The sequence below is a fragment of the Syngnathus leptorhynchus genome, chromosome 19 (genome assembly GCF_054491065.1).
Source record: "Syngnathus leptorhynchus isolate UIUO chromosome 19, UIUO_Slep, whole genome shotgun sequence".
NCBI lineage: Eukaryota > Metazoa > Chordata > Actinopteri > Syngnathiformes > Syngnathidae > Syngnathus > Syngnathus leptorhynchus.
In genome coordinates, this window is record NC_141213.1 from 3,233,554 (window position 1) to 3,257,391 (window position 23,838).

The 23,838-nt window shown below is 39.8% G+C and overlaps 4 protein-coding genes across 11 annotated transcripts; 3 read left to right on the forward strand and 1 right to left on the reverse strand.

The window, feature by feature from the left end:
• Positions 1–1,744: 1,744 nt before the first annotated feature.
• Positions 1,745–7,279, forward strand: LOC147041684 (copine-3-like). The gene is made up of 15 exons (XM_085939410.1): positions 1,745–1,920; positions 2,027–2,209; positions 2,373–2,447; positions 2,529–2,600; positions 2,720–2,800; positions 2,885–2,974; positions 3,326–3,424; positions 3,883–3,969; positions 4,065–4,124; positions 4,220–4,353; positions 4,450–4,504; positions 4,611–4,662; positions 4,763–4,896; positions 5,006–5,242; positions 5,341–7,279. Exons 1-15 carry the CDS (start codon positions 1,762–1,764, stop codon positions 5,449–5,451), a joined length of 1,629 nt encoding a protein of 542 aa, XP_085795536.1. The 5' UTR covers positions 1,745–1,761; the 3' UTR covers positions 5,452–7,279.
• A 229-nt stretch (positions 7,280–7,508) lies between these two features.
• Positions 7,509–13,055, forward strand: cpne3 (copine III). 2 transcript variants are annotated; one of them, XM_085938731.1, is made up of 17 exons: positions 7,509–7,672; positions 8,085–8,247; positions 8,469–8,648; positions 8,724–8,798; positions 8,868–8,939; positions 9,020–9,100; positions 9,293–9,382; positions 9,792–9,890; positions 9,993–10,079; positions 10,155–10,214; positions 10,284–10,417; positions 10,495–10,549; positions 10,628–10,679; positions 10,748–10,881; positions 11,027–11,263; positions 11,640–11,752; positions 12,218–13,055. In XM_085938731.1, the coding sequence occupies exons 2-16, from the start codon at positions 8,116–8,118 to the stop codon at positions 11,748–11,750; spliced, it is 1,599 nt and encodes a 532-aa protein (XP_085794857.1). In that variant the 5' UTR covers positions 7,509–7,672; positions 8,085–8,115; the 3' UTR covers positions 11,751–11,752; positions 12,218–13,055. The 2 variants fall into 2 exon arrangements, with proteins under 2 accessions (XP_085794857.1, XP_085794856.1); XM_085938730.1 differs by lacking the exon at positions 11,640–11,752.
• On the reverse strand, positions 12,436–15,389 carry idi1 (isopentenyl-diphosphate delta isomerase 1). 2 transcript variants are annotated; one of them, XM_085938738.1, is made up of 7 exons: positions 15,240–15,389; positions 14,680–14,847; positions 14,086–14,258; positions 13,932–14,024; positions 13,731–13,861; positions 13,562–13,666; positions 12,436–13,475 (listed from the first exon to the last, which is right to left on the reverse strand). In XM_085938738.1, the coding sequence occupies exons 2-7, from the start codon at positions 14,832–14,834 to the stop codon at positions 13,263–13,265; spliced, it is 870 nt and encodes a 289-aa protein (XP_085794864.1). In that variant the 5' UTR covers positions 14,835–14,847; positions 15,240–15,389; the 3' UTR covers positions 12,436–13,262. The 2 variants fall into 2 exon arrangements, with proteins under 2 accessions (XP_085794864.1, XP_085794867.1); XM_085938741.1 differs by having other exon boundaries at positions 14,680–14,746; positions 15,240–15,339.
• Positions 15,138–23,608, forward strand: wdr37 (WD repeat domain 37). Of its 6 annotated transcripts, none has more exons than XM_085938734.1 (14): positions 15,138–15,189; positions 16,468–16,744; positions 18,071–18,167; positions 18,377–18,472; positions 18,717–18,781; positions 19,875–20,013; positions 20,157–20,228; positions 20,326–20,370; positions 20,473–20,549; positions 20,668–20,902; positions 21,108–21,249; positions 22,262–22,396; positions 22,468–22,582; positions 22,648–23,608. In XM_085938734.1, exons 2-14 carry the CDS (start codon positions 16,592–16,594, stop codon positions 22,777–22,779), a joined length of 1,503 nt encoding a protein of 500 aa, XP_085794860.1. In that variant the 5' UTR covers positions 15,138–15,189; positions 16,468–16,591; the 3' UTR covers positions 22,780–23,608. The 6 variants fall into 6 exon arrangements, with proteins under 6 accessions (XP_085794860.1, XP_085794862.1, XP_085794861.1 ...); XM_085938736.1 differs by having other exon boundaries at positions 15,142–15,169; XM_085938735.1 differs by lacking the exon at positions 15,138–15,189 and adding an exon at positions 15,262–15,411.
• Positions 23,609–23,838: the final 230 nt, after the last annotated feature.

The following is a 23,838-nucleotide window of genomic DNA, read 5'->3' on the forward strand; positions in this document are numbered from 1 at the left end:
TTGGCAATCACGAGTTTTCACATGTATAAAAACTATTAAGAAGTTTTTTTTTTTTTAACTATTAAGAAGTTATTGAATGAGTATGCACCTTGGTAACAAAACAGCGAGCCTCAGCATCTGTCAACATATTTAGGTGTTACAATATGTTAAAACTGAATGACTTAGTTCATGATTTGCACAACTGAAGTAAAGATTCGCCTTTTTTTTTCCTCGTGGATTTTACTTTAGTGTTGCGAAACCGGTGATCCTCTAAATAAAAACGAGCGTGCCAGGGCACAGCCCATAACACAACCCTTCCTTTCGCTGCTGCACTGCCACGTGAGTTACAGGCAAACTCAACATTGATGCTCAATGAAATGCTTTTTTTTTTTTTTTTTTGCTGCTGCTGCAAGATTAACAGTCTGTATTTTACTGTACCATATTGCTATTTAAATTGTTTCCGGGTAGCATGTTACTTGCAAAGCGTAATCGCGGGAAAGGGTTCACTTCAGTTCAATTAGCGAGTTATTTTGCCCGCTTTTTTTTTTTTTCCCTTACTAAAACTGGAACTTAGGTGAATATTGCTTCTTCTTAAGTTTCACTCGTGGATTCACAGAGTTGGACTTTTGACCTCAGCCCGTGTTTAGATCGGACCAGTGTTCATTTTATAACTTGAAAGTAGGCTTAGATTTTTTTTTGTTTCCTACCGGATTTTCTATGATTTCAGCACTCGTTTAAAGTGCTGTGAAAGTGTGTCTACTTGCGTTCTGTGGTAGAATTACAGTATATGTTGAATCACTGGTTTAATGGATAAAGTGAAAAAGGGGTAGGAATCTAAAAAGCTATGCTTCCTCCTACTCCTTTTCAAGCATTCTTTATTGATCTATTTATTTATGTATTATTATTATCTATTTTATTTAAAATAATTATTCTTTCTGTTTGTTGGTTTATTTTTTTGTTTGTCTGTTGTATGGACTTATATATGGCACTTCAAGTGCTATCTATTTTGCTTAATTTTCTTTTTGTTTTGGATGTTCGAAATAAAGATATTAATCAATCCAAAAAAATCAAAAGTGTCACATGATGGCCGAATTCAAGTAAAATCAAGTAATAGTAATATCAATAACTGTTAGTTGTACTAAGTTCATTTTGTTTCCTTTGTCAATCACTTTTTGGTTCTTTTATCTGATAAAAGTGATCAAATTTACCACAAACATGGTATTTTAGGTTGCATTACCTGACATGTTTCGGCATGAACTTCCACCTTCATGAGGTGTTGGAATTTACGCACGCTTGCAAGGTTCACGTCATCTTTGAGGTTCCATGGAAAACAAATTGCCTTCTTCTGAAGCCGGAAGTTCATGCCCAAACATGTCAGGTAATGCAACCTAAAATACCTTGTTTGTGATAAAAGAACCAAAAAGTAATTCCCAAGAACTATTTTCATGCCCGTTGCTTTTAAATGACTTTACTGGAAAGCGGTTAAGCGTGTTATGTTCTGCAGATCGAAGCATACTGGCATGACATGAATGAATGAATGAATTTACTCCAATCAATTTGTGTCATGATTTGAAAAATGAATTTAAAACGACCAAAATTAACAAGCCAGATCGGTTTTAATGTGCATTAACTAGGCAATCTCAGAGAAGTAGCTTGAATGACTGTCATCTGGGGCAACGATGCGACACCAATTTGCACTTTATCGCTGTCTTCAACAAATTTGATCGTGTTGTTCTCATCCCTGTTTGTATCTCTTAGGTGTTGTGTTTGTGAATCCATACGATGGCAGGAGTCGGATCCCCCCGCCCTGAAGTCGCTGATTGTGTAAACAAGGTGGCTCTGAACATCTCTTGTGAGAATTTGATGAACATGGATACCCTCTCAAAGTCTGACCCACTGTGCGTGTTGTGGATGAGCCAATCTGGGATCAACTGGGTGGAGGTCAGTATAATAAATGAATCATCTCTGGTCTTGTTGGCTTCCTTTTTTGATAACAAATATTGTAAAACTCCACACAATGCAAACAGATATGTTTTATTGTTTTCAGTTTGGTCGCACAGAGAGAAACACAAACAGCTTCAATCCCAAATTTTCTAAGACATTTGTCATTGACTACCACTTTGAGACGCTGCAGATGCTGAAGTTTGAGGTGTTCAGGATTGACGACAGTGTCAACTGCAGTCTGCGAGACACTGAATTCTTGGGGGAACTGGATTGCACATTGGGACAGGTAAAATGCTCTTTGCTTTATAATTTCTTTCCTTTCTGACGATGCACCAAAAATAAACAATACTATTGTTGTGCTTTTTTAAGAAGTTACATAGTATTAGTATTTACTCTGTGTACTGAATATGTGCTGATGTTTCTTTTTTTTTTTTTTTTCCCCTGTCGAGGTTGTGTCTTCGAGGACTCTAACAAAACCACTTGTCCTGAGGAACAAATTTCCTGCAGGAGCGGGAACCATTACTGTGATTATTCCGATTCTAAGAGCTTATGTGTCTGATTTTCAAATAATTTCAGTCAACACAATGCTCTTTTATATTTGATAGATACATGCCGAAGATAGAACAGACAACAGGGTGGTGCGATTTGAAGTTGCAGCTAGAAATCTGGATAAGAAGGTATCCAGTTTTGTTTGAGGATTATTAACATAAATACTTCAAAACATCTTTCTGGAGTGTTTGGGCAGCAAATAGTGCATCATCAACAAACTACCTTTTGATGTCTTTCAATATTTTAGAGTTTTTTTAGCAAGGCTAATCCATTCTTGGAAGTCCATAAAGAGACAGAAAAAGGATGGCTGTTAGCTCACAGGACAGAGGTACACATCGTTACAATGTTTTCTTTTTTGGGACATTGACTTTTTGAGAATTTGCTAGATGAATGCGTGCGTGTGGTTGTGCAGGTGGTCAACGACAACCTGAACCCATCATGGAGATCATTCCAAATCCCAATTCAGACACTCTGTGGAGGTGATGTGGAGAAATGTTTAAAGGTAGTATATATAATTCCATAATATGTTCTGTATGTAAAATGTGTAATAGATTGTAAATGAATATTGGTCATTGTTGATTGCCACTGTTAGATATTTGTTTCTATTGTAGGAAAAGTTGTTTATTTTTTTAAACACAAAGAGGTAGGGATGTCACTTGAATATTTTTAGAATCAATTATTCTATCACTCATTCCGTCGATTTAATCTTTTATGGTTTATGATGGTTACGCTATCATACCTGAGGTCATTGCGTCAACCTTTTGTCTCATCTGCTTCAATTGGTAAAATGCTGACTGATTTTTATTTTTTTTTTTTTTGCATATTTTACCGACCTCTTCCTGTCTGTTTCCAGGTCGACTGTTACGACTACAGGCGCAATGGCTCACACAATTTGATCGGATCCTTTCAGACCACACTAAGACAAATCCAGCAGGCATCGCAAACTGACGCGGTAAGACCTGGGTGCTTAAACTTGTTATGCAAGTCAAGTCAAGTCAAGTCAAGTTTTTATATAGCCCTAAATCACAAGCAGTCTCAAAGGGCTCTGTCCTCTGCATTTAACCCATCCCCATGTGATTTTGATCCATCCCCTGGGGGAGAGGGGAGCAGTGAGCAGCAGTGGCACCGCGCTCGGGAATCATTTGGTGATCTAACCCCCCAATTCCAAACCTTAATGCTGAGTGCCAAGCAGGGAGGCAATGGGTTCCATTTTTATAGTCTTTGGTATGACCCGGCCAGGGTTTGAACCCACAACCTTCCAGTCTCAGGGGGGACACTCTACTACTAGGCCACTGAGCTGGTATATGCCTGTTATCCTTTCATTTTTCTGTTGATGGTTCAGACATATTTCCCCCAGTTTTGTGTAAATTGAATTTGTACTTTACATCTATATTTATTTTCCATCTCCAGGCTGAGTTTGAATGCATCAATATGAAAAAGAAGCAGAGCAAGCAAAGCTACATAAACTCTGGTATTATCGTCATTAAAAAATGCGAGGTACTCATAAATGTTATTTCTTTCTTGATGAACAAGAATATCATAAACTATTTGAGTGTTTTTTGATGCATATTCTTTTTTAATTTCACATGAAGATCGTGAAGGAGTATACGTTCCTCAATTACATCTTTGGCGGCTGTCAGATTCATTTTACCGTGAGTTCAGATTTTTATCCTTTTCGTAACACATTATTAATGAATATCTTGTATTATATTTGCAATTTGTTGATCGATCTATCAATTTGGGCCAGATTGCCATTGACTTCACAGGCTCCAATGGGGATCCCACATGTCCAAAGTCGCATCATTACATCGGCCCTCATTGCTCTAACGAGTACGTTTCGGCTATCATGGCAGTGGGTAATGTCATCCAAGTTTATGACAGGTAATTAGGGATGTCCCAAATTATTAATACAGAATGTACATACTAGAAACTCAAGGAATTCAGTTAACCCAACCCTTTTATTTATTTTTTGTGCAGTGATAAGAAGTTCCCTGTATTGGGCTTCGGCGCTCAGATTCCGCCTAATTGGCAGGTGATTTTTTTTTTTCTTGTTTTTGATTTTTCCTGTTTTTATTAGGATATCACACTCATATTCGTTAGACTGGATTGGATCTGATCAATTGAATTGAATTTTCCAGGTCAACCACGAGTTTCCCGTGAACTTCAACGCTTCAAATCCGCTTTGTGAAGGTAATGAAAATCGAACGCTAATACTTGAACTTAGAATATTTCTTTTACATGATTGGCTATTTGAAATGAATGCAACTCTCTATTTTGGTGTGTTTCTTAGGCATTGCAGGTGTGGTGCAAGCCTACCAGCAATGTTTACCACGGGTGAAGCTCTACGGTCCGACAAATTTCTCCCCCGTCATCAATTATGTCGCCCGTTTAGCCTGTCGGGCTTTACAGCAGCAAAGTGCTTCCGTGAGTATCGATTTGAAATTTTGTTGCAAATGTTTATTGGTTCAGCATAAGGCAGTTGAAGTAAGAGTCACATTTTGACTTTTTCCCCAATGCGTAAAATGTTTCGCAGGAATACTTTGTGCTCCTCATTCTCACCGACGGCGTAATCACGGACATGGATAAAACTCGCGACGCCATCGTCAAAGCCTCGCATCTGCCCATGTCCATTATTATCGTGGGGGTGGGCGGCGCCGATTTCAGCGCCATGGAGTTCTTGGATGGAGACGACGGGCTTTTGCGCTCGGCTGCAGGCGAAGCCGCCGCGAGAGATATCGTCCAGTTTGTTCCATTCAAACTGTTTAAAATTGTAAGTTATATATACATATATATTATTTTTAATTTCTCAGCTATTTATCCTCTTTTGTTTTATGTTAGCAATTATGTGAATGTTTGATGTCATTTCAGGGAGGACCTGCTGCCCTTGCTCGAAGTGTATTGACTGAGTTACCTGACCAAGTGTCCTCCTTCTTCAACTTATTTGGTCTGAAGCCCCTCAGTGATCCAAATCCTTCTTAACATTGTAAGCGTACCTAAAAAATGAAGCAAAAATCATCCCACCGTAATCTAGCCCCCTATTTAACCACTATTTATATGATGTAAAAAAAAAACAAAAAAACATTTCCTGTCTTTATCATGTTAAGTGCCACTTGATATTTTGTAGATGAACAAAATGTCGTAATAGCCACGTGCCTATAGAAATGTTTACAAATCCACTTGAAAATATGTACCTCTTATATTTTGTAAAGTTCGGGTTATGCCAGTATTCTCTTCTATAAGATACCTTTTTTTTAAATATGCCATACATAATTAATTATAGGGAAAAAAATGTTTTTCATGTTGACGCCTACATTGACTAAACTAATGACAATGACAAATGCTAGTCAGAAGTAACCTAATACTTAATACGGTGATTCTAACTTCAAAAACATAATCATTATGGGCAGAGTACACCAAAGGCTTTGTCAAGACGACAAAACAACTTTGTTTCTGCTCTAATAATTAACCACAATAGCTTCCCTCTCCAGACAAATATCACATGATTGGTTGGCGTGGTTTCCTGAGGCCGACCTCAGCATTATTCAGATGAGAGAGGTATTTGGAGAATGGCATTCATATCATAATGCTCATACTTTGTGAATATTACTATAACATGCATTTTACAGATTATTTGGGAATTTTATTGTTTTATATCAGAGAATTTGTTGGAATCATCTCGGGGGAAGCCTTGGCCTGCCAGACCAGGAGGCCTTATATTTTACGAGTTTACGACTCTCCTTGTATTTGGTTTAAGGAATGTCTTTTGATCTCCGTCAGCCTAATGGTTCCTTCCTGTCCTTATGTTACTTTTGTGTTTGTTTTGTAAGAGGCCTTCACTAACAATGAGCAGAGCTTCTTTGCATAGGCGAAATGTTCTTTGTTCAGTTTAATGGGACTTCATTCCTTTTAGTTAACTGTAGCTTTGATTCATAGATTGTAGATGATCCAAACTGGTTATATACAGTTTGAAGTAGTCACATTAAAGTTATCCCATATTTACTCAATGTTCATTTAAGGAACTGTATACCAGTTACCTTACATTTACTTAATATGTGTTGAAATGTTTAGGTAGGGCTAGATATTATTATTATTATTATGTGTTGTGTTAGTTTACTAAGAAGATAAATTTAGCAAGGGTTTAGTTGCATTGTTCCACAGGTAAGCGGCATTCAACGTGTTTCAAGTTATCTGATCACAGTCGAGGAGGAGTCGGCCACTCATGGAGAGGACAACTGGTTGGGGGAAGAAAGCAGACTCTGCAGTCCCAATGCGGGGGTCGAGGGCCGACAAGTGCTAGATCACACTACACTACATTCCTTAGCTAATCAGCGTTGCTACAACCACTATCTCCCCTCCCTTTAGTGTAGCAACGCCTCTGTAACCAGGGCAACCAAGACATTAAAAAGAGGAGCACGTGGAGGAGGAACTCAGAACTGGTGGAGATTGTAACTGAGCTTCCTTTCTCTATCGTTCTCCTCGCGAGTTAACTCATCCTGGTTGTCTTCTCCTCTTCGTTCCAGCATGTGATTTAATGTCTGATCATATTTAGACCCAACAGAATTGTATTTATATTAATATTGATTTGTTTTGTCTATTGAAGTATACATACTGTATGCAGCACGACTTTAAAAAAAAAATACTGGAACAACATACTATGATGCCTTTTTTAAAACCACAAATATTGAATTGGATTGCAATCTGATTTTACCCTACTAAATAAACATGCATTTGTGTTTTTACATGCAAGGTGAGGTGTCAAACCTTGCTAATGCCATTCCTTTGTACCCCGTGTAGTATATTAATGTTATTAAACAAAATGATGTGCCCCGCATTGCAACAATAAAGAAAAGCTGATGCTCTGGCGCCCTCTATCAGCGTAAATGAGAACTACATTCATGGACGCTATACTGTACTACACTTCCGGTACAGAACTTGCGTTCCAGAATATTTGTTTAGTGACAAAAATGCAATACACATTATGATGATCATTGTTATAATTATTACTATTATGATTATATTTAATATTATTTCTTTTCATTTTTTCCCCCCAACAAAGGGGCGTGGTCGAGTCACTGTACGATCGGTGATGTTGTGCCTGGGCGACGCTGCAAAGCTTCAAGCAAATTTTAACCACGCCTAAAAAAACAGTTGAAACTTTCATTATTGGACTTTAAAGACGTGTGGTGTCACTTTTCTAACGGTAAGTGTAATTTTAAATTATCTCCAAAGCGCGATCGCAATTCGTAGTGTTGTAAATGGCTAGCTTGGCTTAACGCAGTTTGTTTACGTGCAACAAAGTGATTGTAACATGTTGTAAATAAATATTCGGAAGGCTCTGCCGTAACATGCCTACCACACAAAACCGAAACAGCATTGTGTGACATTTTAATCACTAAAGTATGTTATGTAACCTGAACACTGCGATGTTGAAACTACGTTGAGTCATTCGAATTTCCGCACATATAACAACCTCCCCTACGCCCCCAATAGTTTTCCGCTAGTAACCACCCAGAAAATCGAATCTGCATTAATCCATTAACTGCACATAACTTGCACAATTTTGCACACATCTATTGAAAATAAAAAAATCTGTTACGATACTTTTCATGCAGCTCTTTGACCCCAGACTGTTAACAATCAGACATGGCAGCTCAGTGTGTGACCAAAGTGGAGCTAACAGTTTCCTGTAATAATCTTCTGGATAAAGACATTGGATCCAAATCTGACCCTCTGTGCGTGCTGTTAATGAACACCTCCGATTCCCAGTGGTATGAGGTCAGTAATGACAATTTGCATTGTTTTTGAGCATTGGTAATATTTAACCAACAGATGAAAATACTGGCTTTGCTAATCAATCATCAGAATCCATTTTTTTTTTTAATTCCCGTCAGTTCACACCACTAAATGTTACATTTGAATCATCTGAATGAAAAATGTAAACAAACAACAAATTATAATTGCAGCATAATAACTCAACTCATTAACTTTCCCAACAGTTGGAACGCACAGAAAAAGTCCAGAATTGCCTTAACCCAAAATTTGCCAAAAAGTTTGTCATCGACTACTACTTTGAGATGGTGCAGAAATTAAAATTTGGGGTTTATGACATTGACAATAAGACCATTGATCTGAGTGACGATGACTTCTTAGGAGAACTGGAGTGTACCTTGGGCCAGGTAAGCTTCTCCCGACACTGGTGGACCCTCAGTAAACTGGTTGCTAATATATTTATATATTTTTATTGCGACCAGGTGGTGTCCAGTAAAAAACTGACCAGGCCACTGCTCTTGAAGAACAAGTCCCCTGCAGGAAAAGGGACCATCACAGTGAGTAATCGAGATAGCAATTATTCTTGCTTCGTTGTAGGCTTTATCTCTTTTTCCATCCTGCCGTAGATCAGTGCTGAAGAAATTAAAGATAACAGGGTGGTCAATTTTGAAGTGGAAGCAAGAAAACTGGACAACAAGGTAATAAGGAGATTAAAGATTAATTTGAAAAATGTTCTCGTGTTATGAATTTATAAATGCTTCTTTTCAATTATTGCCAGGATTTTTTTGGGAAGTCTGACCCGTATCTGGAATTTTACAAGCAAACACAAACTGGATGGCAACTGGCTCACAGGACAGAGGTAGACAAGTGATACTCGGCATGCTGTTAACGGACGCAATGCTTAGTTCTTCTTTTCCCAGCAAGTGAGCGGAAGATATTTATGTAATGGCCACATTTTAGTGTACTTAGTTTGATGGCTTGAAGATTAATCTGAAATGTCACAAATGTATTTTCATGATGCAATGCTGATATCAACTTGTTCCGTCCTTAGGTGGTGAAGAACAACTTGAATCCTACATGGAGACCCTTCCGAATCCCCCTGCAATCTCTCTGCGGAGGAGACATGGACAAACCTATAAAAGTACATATTTATGTTTAATTGATTTTTAATAACCACCATTTAAAAAACAAAAACAATGAATGAGTTCAATGTTAATCTGGATTGACGAAATCATGAAGTTTCACATTTTGCTGGCATGAAGATTAGTGTTTTTAGCGCAGGCCTGATGATGCACCGATATTCTCTTAACTTTTAAGCAAACATGTCAGGAAGGAAGCTGTTTTCAAGCGTAAAAGACAAGTGAGTTTTGTCGTGTTTGATTTTGTTCATCTTCACATGACTTACATGGGTGATGTGTGACTAGATTAGATGGGAAATGCTCTCTCTTTCCTCTAAATTTCTTTCATCCATTACATAGATCATTTGCCGGGTATGGCAATATGAAATTTGTCTCGTCCGCCATATCATTTTGGTTTTCTTTTCTCCGTAGGTTGAATGCTTTGATTACGACAACGATGGCTCGCATGATCTTATCGGTACTTTTGAGACCACCATGAAGCGTCTTCAAGAAGCATCGCGCACTTCTCCGGTATGAGCAATGGTCATAGTAGCGTAAAATGCTACTTTTGAAGTCAGCGTTGATCCTTAAGTTGTGTGGTCTGAAGTGATAAAGTGGCCATTTTCTCCTTAGGCGGAATTTGAATGCATCAACAGTAAAAAGAAACAAAAGAAGAAAAGCTACAAGAACTCTGGTGTTGTGAGTGTGAAGCAATGCCAGGTATAATAAATATGACTGTGTTTGTTTATTATGCTAATTGATCGTGACAATGATTTTGAACTTTTAATTTCTTAGGTGGTTAAAGAATACACATTCCTGGATTACGTTATGGGCGGCTGTCAACTCAACTTCATTGTGAGTTTCAAAATAAATAAAAAAATTGAAGGATTTATTTGCCCTGCTGAAGAATTTTCGTTCCGGCAGGTTGCAATAGACTTCACGGGTTCAAACGGAGATCCAAGGTCACCTCAGTCCTTGCATTTCATCAGTCCACAGGGAGTAAATGAATACCTCTCTGCTATTTGGTCAGTGGGCAATGTCATCCAGGACTACGATAGGTATGTGAAACACAATCAGATATTTGTGTTTTTGATTTATATTTCAGACAGTTATATTATTTGTTACTTCTGTATAGTGACAAGATGTTTCCGGCATTTGGCTTTGGTGCCCAGATACCACCAGCATGGCAGGTATGATTATTATTATTATTTTTTTTTTGTACTATTTCCGAGTGACTTTAACTATAACTTTTCTAATTTCTTTTACAGGTTTCCCACGAGTTTCCACTCAATTTCAACCCCTCAAATCCATTCTGTGCAGGTATGTTTGAAATGAGAGGTGGTGCTTTTGGACAATTATGGGTTGATCCCTTTGCTGTCATTGTGCAGGTGTCAAAGGGATCGTGGAGGCCTACAGGGTTTGCCTTCCTCAAGTTAAACTTTATGGTCCTACTAACTTCTCACCAATCATCAACCACGTCGCGTGCTTTGCACACCAAGCCCTGCAGCAGAGCACTGCATCAGTGAGTAGCTGCCGTTAATTGAAATCTAGAAGAAAAATACAAACATGATATAGAACGATATGGAAAGTGCATTTATATTTTTTGGAAGCTCACTGTGGCGCTTTTCATATTGACTTACCATTTTTTTTTTTGTTCCCGCTCTAAGCAATACTTTGTGCTGCTCATCATCACTGATGGAGTGATCACTGACATGGATGACACACGTAATGCCATCGTCAACGCCTCGCGTCTGCCCATGTCCATCATAATCGTTGGGGTGGGAGGCGCGGACTTCACCGCCATGGAATTCCTGGACGGAGATGATGGCCGTCTTCGCTCTCTGACGGGCGAGGCTGCCATGCGTGACATTGTTCAGTTTGTACCATTCAGGAAGTTTCAAAATGTAAGTTAGAGCAATTTTAATTTAAATGTCAATTCAGTTTGTGTCTGGTTACTTTGATTCCTCTTGATTGCCCCCCCCCCCCCCTCGGCTTAAGCAGTTGACATGACTAATTCATTGCTTTAAAGCAGCCATATAATACAAAAGCACATCTGAGCAGTCTTTCCACAAAATATTCCAAAGAACTACTGTCGGCTAACGTTAAAACTGCAGCTCTGCTTACCTTATTGGCCGCTGCATGAAACGCTTTCTTTCATAATTTTCCATAAATTGTTCCTTCCATAAAACCGCATGGATTTCCAGCTTTTTCCATGACACACTTGCAAAGGGTGTTCCTGCCCTTTCAACGAAGCCATCTGTGTGCCTTATTTCTCCGCAGGCACCCAGACAAGCTCTTTCACAAAGCGTTTTGGCAGAATTACCTCAACAAGTGGCATCCTTCTTTGGGTTATTCAAACTGAAGCCTCCCCACGAGCCCACTTCTTCATAGGGGTACCCCACATATTTGGTCTTAAGCCCCTTATAACATTCCCATGCTGTGTTCTGCCTTAACTAAAAACTGCTCAATGTAGCATTTATCTTATGGAAAGCCATTTGAACTTGTAGTAAGACAATTCCGAGCATGTCTATCCACTCCTGTGTGATATTGCGACATACTAGTAAGGCACTTTTGGAATACTAGAAGCACTGAAGTGCCCTTGAGCAAAAGTATTCTTCATGTACCCAATTTCTGCCATCTCTTCCTCGTCTGCATGTGTGTGAAAATTGCCTGTGTTGTGTATGTAATGCATGTAAAGGTTAAAAGTATTGTAGGCATGACCTCTTGGTACCATTCTTTTTTTTTTTATTGATTGTTTTGTCTGTCTTTGTTCAGTTCTTGTCCCTCATTTTTTTTTCCCATTTCATATTTGTTCAATTGTTTTCCATAATGACAATTCTGCCCTTTTATCGCCACAGGCCCCAAAAGAAGCATTGGCCAAGAGTGTGTTGGCCGAGGTTCCAGGTCAGCTGGTGGAGTTTTGCAACACCATGAAGCTGAGCCCACCCAACACCAATCCCGGTGCAAAGCCTGCAGAGGCCGTCTGAGTGGATCCATCACCATCACACAGTACCTTTTTTTTAAACTTCTCATAAAACAAATTATTGTCCAATCATACTCTATGAAGCATATTGTAAAAAAAAAAAAAAAAAAATACAAACAAATATTTTCAGGTAGCTCACAAAAACTTGGACCATTGCTAATGAATTTAATAGGCACTCAAATTATCTGTATTCAAATGTTCGTCGACAATATGTTATACTCGTATGTACACAATCTGTAGTGTAGGTTCTTACAAAAAAGTTTTAACGCGCCAGTCTTGAACTCGTGCCATGAAGAGTTAGTAGTAATTAAATAATTTTAAGTCCATTCTGTAAGTAGTACAAGCAAGTTTGCGGACTCAAGTTTACGTCTTCATGTAATGAAATAGCTAATTACAATGCTGATTTTTTGCACAAGGATTATTGTTGCTTTTACATAGTCATTTTATTTCCTGAAATGCCACAACCCTGCATTACCATATAGTATGCTATATTTTTTTAAGCGATGTACAAATGCCATCATTGTTTAATTAATTTACTTTCCCATTGTACCTTCCAGTTACTTAATGCAGAATAGCTTGACTGATTAAAACAATTTATCAGAGAAATTATGCCACAGAACTAGCATCCTTTTGCTAACGGGTAACACAAATATGCACCAGTGTTAATATACAGTCAACATGTTTATCGCAAATAAAGAGATAATGCGATTTTACACTTTTTAATGTTTCGTAGTCATCAATGTGTGTAATGATGTAAAATATCAATACTTTATCCAGGCATGATTCTATTTACCATAGAAAAATAGGCTATTCTTATTGTTCTCCATAACTTTACATTGTGAAGCTTATTAGAGTTTTCATGATTTTGCCTTTCTAGACTTATTGGCAAGTCCACCATGGAATCTCCTGACTAATAGGGATTACATGCGATGGATGTTGGTGTGATCCATAAACTTGTTCAGGTTTTGCAAATTGTCCCACCATTTGAAGAGGAAGGTGTTTGCGATTAGTTGAAACCAGGGAGTGATTTCCACTTCTTTACGCTTGGCCTTCTCCAGCATTTGCCGTAGCTCGTCTTTGGTGACGTAACAGTGGCTTTTAATTTCGTTGGGGTCTGGGCTCAACTCCACATCCTTAAAAAAAAAAAAAAGAGTCAGCAATTACACGCACAATTAGGATACTTCATGCAATGTTTCTAGCAGTTGACATTGAATGCTACCTTCTGCATAAAGATGATGTAGTCAATCTCATGTTCTCCCCAAACACCATCCGACTGGGCTTTATAATGAATTCTTGTGAGGTAAGTCATTTCATCTGGAGTCACCTGCACATCAACGAGACTGAAGTGAGATCAGATGCACCATAACAAACCAACCCAAACCATTTACCTGTTCTATTGGGATACCCAATTCGGCTTCAAGTCTCCTCTGAGCAGCTCTCCTCACTCCAATGGCATCTTTCTCTTCCAGTTCACTCTCTGTGTGTAAAGGGTGACTGCAGCATGTGTTTGTGAAACATCCTGAAACACACACATTAAAGTATCATACTATGAATGACAGAAACAAATATTGTGTGGATATGCTACTCACCAGGAAAAGTGATTTTCGCATCAGATCGTTGTTGTAAGAGCAGCTTCTCTTCACTGTTAAAAATAAAGACGCTAAACGCTCTGTGTAATAAACCTGTAATGAAAAGTAGTAGTCATACAAAAAATAAAAACACACGCAAGGATGGACAACTCACCTTTATCGATGTTAGCGTTTAAATGGCAGTTTTTCTTCGTGTCAGCGCCGATTCGTTTGTCGTTCTCGTCGATGAGGATGCACATCTCAGCCAGCAACTTCACTTGCTTCTCATCCAGGTGGTCTGTGGTTATCTCAGGCATTCTGGTCAAACACTGTTGGCGCCGTATGTCACTGCAACAAACACAAAGATCAATTTTGTGTCCTTAACACACCATAAAACTTGCCTGATTTGCTTCCTATTTGGAGAACTGCAACAAGGTTATGCAAGTCCCATTTCAGACTATGACACCAGTTCTATTGTTGGACAAAAGTGCAAATAAACAATGTAGACGACTAAACTATGCTCTAGTCAAGCCCTCTAACCAACTAGTTCTCCCAGAACGCAAGAATGCACGCAAGTTCCGTTTTATATTAAATATTAATCGACGTGCACATTTATGAATGAAATGTAGCAAAGAATGCATCATTTCGATGTGTCTTTTTGCGGCTACGCAGCCTGAAACGAGGCCTTCCATTGGTTCAGTTTGTTACAGTATAAACTTTGTTGTGATCTAAAGCGACATAATGGAGTCCTAAGAGCCCAAAAGCTTACCTGGATAAAGCTCGGAAGGAAGCACCGACGTGTCGCCGAAACTCTCCGCTCCAAGGATGATGCACGCCTGCGTAGCCGAGAGGTACGTTTGTTTTTAACACGGTTGCTCCCTGGGAGGTCACCACCCGTAGCACCGCCCATAAGGCCCGCACCATCGTGTGACCAAAGCTGCAAACCAATCACGTGCACGTCAATGTTGGGTGCAGATAAAACACAGAACGGAGTTTAGGATCGGATCACAACATTCACTTCACAGTGATCATTCATCGATTGCATTTCAGTGCTGATTTTACGTTATCCCGTTTGAATAAATTAAGTCGTTTAAGCGAAGAGGCGAGTTACAAAGTACAAATATCACGATTGTACTATTGTACCCAGGTCCCCCCCCATTGACATTAGTTCGTTCCTTGAATCCTGTTCTGGTTTTACTGTCAACACTGATTTTCACACACGCCATCGGACCAGTGTTACCCGGCTCCACCCAGGCCTGGTAACTCAAATACGCGTATTGTATGTGCTTTATAGTCCGTTAAAGAAAACACGAGGAAAAAAAGACTTACCGACTTCTATGTCTTGTGTTGCACTGCCAATCCGCTTAGTCTTTTATCTTTTTACCTTTTGCTTACAACATTTAGGGCGCAATACCGTGCATGAATCGCTCGACTACGAGTCCGTGCGTGTTGCGTCACTGCTCTTCTATTGGTTCGCTGTCATCGGCGTGGCAGCTCATTGGTGGGTGTGAACAAAACACAAACTGCGTAAACCGGAAGTCCTTGGAATCTCGCTGTACGTGATGTGTCAAAAATTGTAAGAGCTCAGCGGCCGTGGCAATTTACAATCCACTGACACTTCGTTGTTTGTCAGCTTTTATGTATTAGAATCTTATATGGAATATTATATTGCAATCGTGTGTGAAGCGAATGACGTTAGTGGTTTACATTGACCTACGAAAGAATGCTAGGTGCGCTTATTTAGAAGAACTAGGACCGCGGTGAGTCTTTGCCTTTTACCGTTTATTCTGGTTACAAAACGTCAACGTTGATGCTTGTTTAGTAATTTCGGTATATGACAATTGGATTTAGATGGCGTGTGTTATATTTCTGTCGTTTTGTATTTGAATTGTCCTTTTCAACACAATGATGACGCTACCAACAATTCCAAACATTTAGTTGCTACAGGCTTTGGTTTAGTACTGCATTCTTACTTTTTTTTATTTGTCGTTTTGAAACATGTCTGAATATTATTAACTTTTATTTCAGAACTGTTTTTATTAAGCGTGTACATGGATGTTGGTTCGACATTGATGTGCTATGCGTTTTTAATAAATTCATGATATTCATAGAGTTTAATTTAAATGGAATTTGAATGCGCTGCTAATGATTAAACTGCATCATGTAACAGTGGATTATGATCATGTGAAATATAAACATTATTTAGGAATGAAACCTCTCATTTTGTATGAAATCTTTCTTTTGGTGTTACTTGGCATAAAAGGTAAAGAACCTCAGATCGAATTAAGCCATAACCTGCTTTTACTAAGTATGTGACACGTCTGTTTGTAACCAGTTAGTTTTGTTTGTCCCTTCGGGCATTCTTGTTGATGTTATTGTCTTATAATCTTAACCCTGCATTTAAGATACACATATAAATAAAGATAAAAGTAGCAGTCCCCGCCCTCATTAAACAGTGCTTTTCATTAAGACTATAGCTGAGGCTGTCTCTTTTTTTTTGTGTCCTTTTCAGCTTGCAATTATTGTGACCTTGAACACCTTTTTTTTTTACCCGCAGGCAGATGGTGGTAACTGACCAGCATTGCCCAGCCATCAGCCATCTCGCCCTGTCCGATTTTATCGGCCTGCTCTTCAGGTAGGAGGTGTGCAGGGGGGCAGGGCCGTGCAGCAAAGTAGGCGGGATGCCTGTTGAGGGTGGGAGTAGCGGCAGCTCTGCCTCAACTGCTCGTCACCCCAAACAAAAGCGCAAGGCTCACAGCCTGTCTATTCGGCGCACGAACAGTACGGAGGAGAGGCCACCTGGCATCCACAGAGGAGACATGCTGGAGGGACAGGTAAGAACGACACTAGCCTTGCAAACACAGTTTTATTTTAATTATTATTTTTAAACTATTCATGTGTCTTCTCGACATATACAAAATCCTTTACCAAAATTTGACAGCTAGTGCTGCTACTTTGACTGTTATTTGGTTAAAAAGCTGCAAGTGGCAGGTGGAGCAGCATTGCACATTTATTCAGTGCTTGTTTTTCTTTTTCAGACTTTTTAGACAACTGTTGAGGTTAGTGATTCATCTCCAACGGTAGTTAAATTAGTAGACCTTACCCTACCCCTTCATTTATTATTACCACCAGAAGGGGAAGATCATAAATATTAGGTTGGCAAGTATTTACTTATCGAGACTAGATCACATTCTCTGTTTGATCAAGTAGATCCTGGTTGTTAACATTAGAGCCCAGTCTAAATGTTTTTCCATCATCCGTGTGATAAGGTGAGGAAAGGTTGTGTGAGATCTTTTTAGTTCTCATGTTTCTGTTCTTAAAACGGAGCTGCAGTACATACAAAATGATCTCAAAAATAAACGTTATCGTCAAAGCATTCAATACATTTTTATCAATCGATGTTCTGATCAGGGTTGCGAGTTCTTTAATTGTCACTTTCCTCTGGTTTTCTTATCAGCCACTCGCAACAAGAGCCTGCAACTTGCCCTGACCCGTTGTCTCATCAAGTTTTAATATAGCCTGCTTGTCCACTTCTGATTAGCCTTCTTTCGACCTGCTGACTCAGTTAATGTCCAACGACTACTCTTGTTCCCTGTCTCATCTTACAATATTCTCCTAACCGTAGAACTCACAAACAACACGGAGAATGCATTTTCCTCACGCTGACGTTATTAGCCTGAATATGCTGCAGGTATTTTTAGGGGCACCACTAAGCAGCTTTATATACATAATGGCCGCCTGTTGCTTTCTAATTGATCGTTTTCTCCGAGCCGGTGGTGGCAACACAATGAACAGGAGACTAACGTCACTGTTGGTTTTGAATTTGTGCCAGATGAAAGAGTGACAGTGGAGTATTCGGTTCCCTGGGCCCTCTTAATAGTTGGCAACTGAAAGGAAATAAGATTCAGCTCTTCATTTGAGCTGTCAAAGGCAGATGTTTGCTGTCATGCTAGCTTGTGCTTCTTTTTGTGTGTTGGCCTGCTGGAGACTGGTGGTCTCTTTGTAACTGGGTTTTTTTTTTTCAAAGCATCCACAATGGAGGTAGGTTAACTGGATAATAATAATAATAAAGCTTGGTTATGATTGACACTCTCATCCCGCTGCTGTAATGTTAAGTGAACAACGATTCTATCTGTTACTATGTTTTTGTGTCTCTCTAGGACTCCAAGCTGCCCCACTCTCTGCGTAACAATCTTCTCGACCTATTTGGCCAGATTGAACGAGAGTTTGAAAATCTCTACATCGAAAACCTCGAATGTGAGTTTGTCCAGACTTTGAGATGTGCTTTAAAAAAAAATGTAACCAAGGCAACGTCAATAGTTCAAAACTTGGCAACAATAACCTTTTTGTCAGCTTATACTGTTAGAACATACTTTGTTGACCTTTAGGTATTGATTGTCTAAACCGGAACGTCGAGGTTTTTTTTTTTTGTCTACTAAAACCTCGCCACTGTGCTAACATTGCAGTACGACGGGAAATTGATTCCCTGAATGAACGTCTGACTGGCGACGGACAGAATCTTGAGGGAGGAGATCTCTCCAAGGGAGCCCTGAAAACAAAAGGTCTAGTATTTCCTGCGGGATTTGTTAGAGTAATGTTATTGTTATGCTCGTGCGGTCCCCCCTAATGCATATTACGTGACTTCGCTGGAGGATTTTCAAATGCCAAGGCTTAGGTTAACAAACACATTTGTCAGTAATTACATCATAGTGAGTATTCAAAATGAGCAGCAGTGAAAGCAACCGCTAAGTTTGCTAACAGCTGTCAGTTTGTTCCCATTTGTGATGCTATGTGTTTGTCGCACAGCCAGCCACAGCACCAGCCAACTGTCACAGAAGCTGAAGACGACCTACAAAGCGTCAACTAGTAAGGTATCGGACTTGTCACGTTTACCTTTTTTTTTATACAGTTAATAAATGTGTGACCTGGGTAAATATTTGGAAATGATGTCACGATCAAATGGTGCTTTGTTCCTTAAGTGAGGGCAAGGAGGACTCATCTTGTCTTCCCTTCTAAGGTCATGTCCTATGTCACATGTTTAAGTGTAATTCATTTACAGCCTCGGTTACTTTTAGACAGTTTCACCTCCCTTGAGTTCTTCCTTTGTCATTTCTTTGCTATATATAACTATTGTACGCTTTCGCCGGCAAAATAGGTGGAGCGTGCAATTTGAATTTCACTGTGGCCGCTTGAGAGTTATGAGGTGGAGAATCATGGGTAATGTCCCGTGTATACTGTTAATCACATGCTCTGATTCTCTTTTTAAACTGCAGTCTGACCTTGACTCCGCATCTCGTCTCTCAACTTATTTTTAGCAACAGCTGCATTGACAGACATATAAAACCTCATATTTCCTCATGTAGTGACTCTCGAGTCAAGTCCCGGGGATAGTTTGTGGTATGGTACGCTTTGGTGCAGTTAGGGAGGAGAATGCAGAACATAACTGATTAAAAAAAAAAAAATCTCTAAACCATGGCTTCAGTATCTACCCAAATTGACCTTAGATAAAATGGCATGCATGCCACTGGCTGAGATTTTTTTTCTTCCCCAGTCTAGAGGTAAATAACAACATTTAGCAATGACATTTGCTCTTTTTGTGGAATGGTAAAGAAAGAAAAACAGCGCCATCTAGTGTTGCAGAGTCGTCACTTGCGCAGAAATGCAGCATGTTTACATTAAAAGTGGAGGGAGGGAGGCCAAGGTCAGATCAGGTGTGTGATATTTCAGCCACATCAATTATAATAAACGACATTTGACACCATCATTAAAAATAATTATTTGGTTTCCCTGATAAATAATCACCTCCGGTTTTGTTGTGAAGGACCAAATTCAAAACGTGCCACAAGCTTAACTGTATTAAGTTTACTTATTTTTTATTTTTTTGGGGATATTGGCAATCTTGGTATATATATTATGCACCACTTGTAATCTTTTTTCCGTATGAATGTATTTGCTCATATTCAGATTGTATCCAGCTTCAAAGCTACTACAGGCTCCAGAGCTTTGTGCCATCTCCAGAAGGAATATGTCGGCCATCGGGATGGAATTTGGGATCTCAGTGTGACCAGAACTCAGCCTGTCGTCCTTGGAACTGCATCGGCTGGTACGTCACTTCGTAGAAGACGATCAATTCTGCTGTCAAAAATGTTTCGACATTTAGATTTACATGACCTTGCATCGCTTTGCCTTGTTTACGATTTATTTTGGGAAAAATCTTCATGACGACATGATCTGCTTTCTTCACAGACCACTCAGCCCTGCTTTGGAGTATCGAGACTGGGAAATGCCTGCTTAAGTATGGTGGCCATGCAGGATCAGGTAATCACAACCACAATACTCTTTAAAATGATTCATTCATGCAAACATTTTTTTCTTTACAAATATTGAATCATTTTTATTGATCTGTCTTCCACAGTCAACTCTATCAAGTTCCACCCCACTGAGCAGATGGCCCTCACAGGTAAGAAAACCAAACTTGAAGATTGGTGTCAATGTTATTTTGCCTCACATGTGATTGAATGTCGATCTTCGTGTTTGTTCACGTGTCCTTGCATCGTCCCAGCCTCCGGGGACCAGACGGCTCACATCTGGCGCTACATGGTGCAACTACCTGCCCCCCAGCCACCACCAGATGTCAGTGTAAGTCACTTAATTCTGCTCAATTTGAAGGGGTTGAATTTTCTGGAATGCCCTAGAATGACTTTTGTACCTGTGAAGGTCACTCTGTACAGTGACTGAATTTCTTTTTTTTTTTTAGGCGCCTTGTGACGATGACCAGGATTCTTCAGACAGAGAAGAAGGCGAGGTGGACGGTGAAGGCCCTTGCGAGGTGCCCACTGTCCGGGTTGCTACAGCAACCCTGAAAAGTCACCAGGGTGTAGTCATCGCAGCTGATTGGCTGGTGGGCGGCCGACAGGTGGTGACAGCTTCTTGGGATCGTGCTGCCAACCTTTATGAGGTGGAAACATCTGAACTGGTGCACGCTCTCACTGGTAAGACAGCAAAGTAACATTCCACAAGATGGCGCCAAAGCATTGCTTTTTATTCTTATGGCCTGAGAATCAAAACAGTGAATAGCAACTAATAAAGTTTCTCATATTATCCCATTTATGTAGCTAATGAGCATAACCGAAACATATCCACCATGTATGTTCTTTGAGTTCATAACTTGAGGTCAAGGCTGATTTCTCTGTGCAGGCCATGACCAGGAGTTGACCCACTGTTGCACTCACCCCACCCAGCGTTTGGTAGTCACCTCATCCAGGGACACCACCTTCAGATTGTGGGACTTCAGAGATCCATCCATCCACTCCGTCAATGTCTTCCAGGGTCACACAGAGTCAGTGTTGCACTTATACTCATCATTTCATTTGTGCTTTTATTATTTTATATTCATTTATACAGCTTTTTAACCGATTTTAAAAAATCACATTCTGATGAAACTAACGCCACACAATTATATATACGTAGAATACTATCAATACCAAGCTAACGCTTCATTCATACCAATTAGCGTCACAAAAAAAACAAAGCTGCCATTTCTCCGGCTAATTTCTTCAATGTGCCACACGGTCAAACGCGAATGCCTTCCCAGCTTCAGGGAACATCGCTTCACTTTTCTTCTGTCTTCTCTAGCAATTAGCGCTAATGCTTACTGACAACAATGCACAGCGGCGAAAAGTGCAGCGTAAACCCCGCATCCCACCTCCCCGCCATAATTACAACGCAATGACAACTGCGTGTGAGCTAACGAAACAGCCAGCAGCAAAAAGAGGAACTTCCTCCACAAATTCAACGTCTTGTCACGTTAGTCTCTTTTGATGCCAACGGCTTTAGGAGACACATTGCTAATGATTGAAATGCTCTTTTAAAGTCTGTGTAGGTTCCAATAAATCCTAATGAAGTAAATTCCATGAGGTGTACATTGCTATAAATTATTTTCCCTCTGTCATCTCCTTAGTGTCCTTTCAAAAAAATAGTCTTAACCTTCGCTGTCAGCGACACAGCAGAGAGGCTATTAAGTAGCGTGGAGCACTCCCCCCCCCCCCTCCCTCCTCCTGCACCCTTTCTAAAGACGCTTTAACCTTAATCAACCTTTTAATAAATTACCTTGTCTGACAACCTAGTAGACCTCCGATGCCTCTCTCCCTCCCCGCCTCACGTGTTCCCGGTTGGGTTAGATGCTGTGAGCATCTGCCTCTCTTATAGGAGTTTAGTCCCCACTAATTATCCCTTAATTTTACGTCAGTTTGAATTAAACATGCCGCCAAAACGGTGTTTGTGTTTCACAGTGTAAATCACAATCTAGGTAACGTTCTAAAGTTTTTTTTGTTGTTGTTTTTTTTTTGTAGCACAGTGACATCAGCAGTGTTCACGGTGGGTGACAACGTGGTGTCAGGGAGTGATGACCGTACAGTTAAAGTGTGGGATCTGAAGAATATGAGGTCACCGATAGCGACCATCCGCACCGACTCGGCTGTCAACAGGTCGGTCAATCGAGGCAAAAGTTGTTTGTCAGAAAAGTGACTACTGTCGTTAAATACTTGATTATTGCTAGGATAAGCGTCTCCGCCAACCAGAGGATCATCGCTATTCCCCACGACAATCGACAAGTGCGGCTGTTTGATATGAGCGGAGTGAGGCTGGCCCGACTGCCTCGCAGCAACAGAATGGTAAGAGAACCCGACAGAGCGTCGAGTCATTGAGCATCGTTAACGTCAAACACGCGTCAATGCAGGGCCACAGGCGTATGGTGTGTTGCACGGCGTGGAACGAGGAGAACCAAACATGCAACCTGTTCACCTGCGGCTTTGACCGGCAGGCCATCGGATGGAACATCAACATCCCCGCTTTGCTGCAGGAGAAATGAAGTCTGGTGAAATGCTAACGCGCACAAATTTCTGGAAAGGTTATCAATATCACCAAACCTTTTTGTGACTCGTGTTTGTTTACGTGTATTCACATCACTGCTGTTAAGTTACTGCTGAATGGTTGCATGAAGAGAATTCCAGCTGTTTCGATTTCATGTTGAAGACAATTTTTGGAGTAAGATACAGTATATTGAAGAAGTGTTTGTATTGTGTTGTTGCCTGATTTAATTGTTTTGTTTGTTTGGAAGAACATTCATGAAGACATTGTGATCTTTTTTTTTTTTTTTTTTTTTAAATCCTTTTTGTCAAAGTTGTGCCTCACAATAAATCGAAATTATTTGCTTCCTTTAACTTCACCATTCCAAAAACCATGGTCCATCATGCTTTTTACCTAACACTGACGTCAACGGTTGAAACTTGAGTTGCCTTGTTCCATGTTTACAGTGGGACTTTTTCCCTGTCAAGGTTTTCTTTTTTCAGCCTTTCGAAAAATGATGCTGTCTTGTAAGTGTAGCAGCACAATCGTTCATGTGAAGAATTTGTAAATGAATAGTGCTAGTTTAGGAATTGCTATATCCAAATAGTCACCTTGTAATTCTGCAGTAAAATGCACCATCACCAGCTTGTTGCCAATTCAAATGTCTCACTCTTTTCTTAATTTGCTGTCATGTTACATACTCAAGTGTACTTGTTGGTTACTGCTCACATTTCACTACGTGTTAATGTGACGTTTACAATGTTTTCCAAGATCCTTGTGTGACCTCTTGCATCTTTGTATACTAACATGTTCTTTGACTGTACCAAAACGTGAACATAAATCGAGGTACATGGAGAACGGTGTGTGTGTGTGTGTTTTTCCACATCCATTCATCCATTCATCCATGCATCCATCCATCTTAAAAAAAAAGTTTCACATCTTTGTAATGTCTTTTAACAGTCACTATATTGAATTAAAAATATAGTTATGGATCTCTTGATCTCATTGAAAGAGCAATGGAAGACTCCATGATGATATTCAAGTACGCCTCTGGTGGTTTGATTTTAAGTGAATGACCAGC

Bases quoted from the DNA above. Each gene is read 5' to 3' on its own strand.
- wdr37 (XM_085938734.1), top strand. From the start codon at position 16,592: ATGCCTGTTGAGGGTGGGAGTAGCGGCAGCTCTGCCTCAACTGCTCGT. The intron at 20,229-20,325 runs GTAATCACAACC...TGTCTTCCACAG, and splicing joins TGGTGGCCATGCAGGATCAG to TCAACTCTATCAAGTTCCAC. The intron at 22,397-22,467 runs GTCGGTCAATCG...GATTATTGCTAG, and splicing joins ACCGACTCGGCTGTCAACAG to GATAAGCGTCTCCGCCAACC.
- cpne3 (XM_085938730.1), top strand. From the start codon at position 8,116: ATGGCAGCTCAGTGTGTGACCAAAGTGGAGCTAACAGTTTCCTGTAAT. The intron at 10,080-10,154 runs GTATAATAAATA...TTAATTTCTTAG, and splicing joins TGAGTGTGAAGCAATGCCAG to GTGGTTAAAGAATACACATT. The intron at 10,418-10,494 runs GTATGTGAAACA...ACTTCTGTATAG, and splicing joins GTCATCCAGGACTACGATAG to TGACAAGATGTTTCCGGCAT.
- idi1 (XM_085938738.1), bottom strand. From the start codon at position 14,834: ATGGTGCGGGCCTTATGGGCGGTGCTACGGGTGGTGACCTCCCAGGGA. The intron at 14,025-14,085 runs GTGAGTTGTCCA...TTTTCATTACAG, and splicing joins AAACGCTAACATCGATAAAG to GTTTATTACACAGAGCGTTT. The intron at 13,476-13,561 runs GTAGCATTCAAT...TTTTTTTTTAAG, and splicing joins ACATCATCTTTATGCAGAAG to GATGTGGAGTTGAGCCCAGA.
- LOC147041684 (XM_085939410.1), top strand. From the start codon at position 1,762: ATGGCAGGAGTCGGATCCCCCCGCCCTGAAGTCGCTGATTGTGTAAAC. The intron at 2,601-2,719 runs GTATCCAGTTTT...TCAATATTTTAG, and splicing joins CTAGAAATCTGGATAAGAAG to AGTTTTTTTAGCAAGGCTAA. The intron at 5,243-5,340 runs GTAAGTTATATA...ATGTCATTTCAG, and splicing joins CATTCAAACTGTTTAAAATT to GGAGGACCTGCTGCCCTTGC.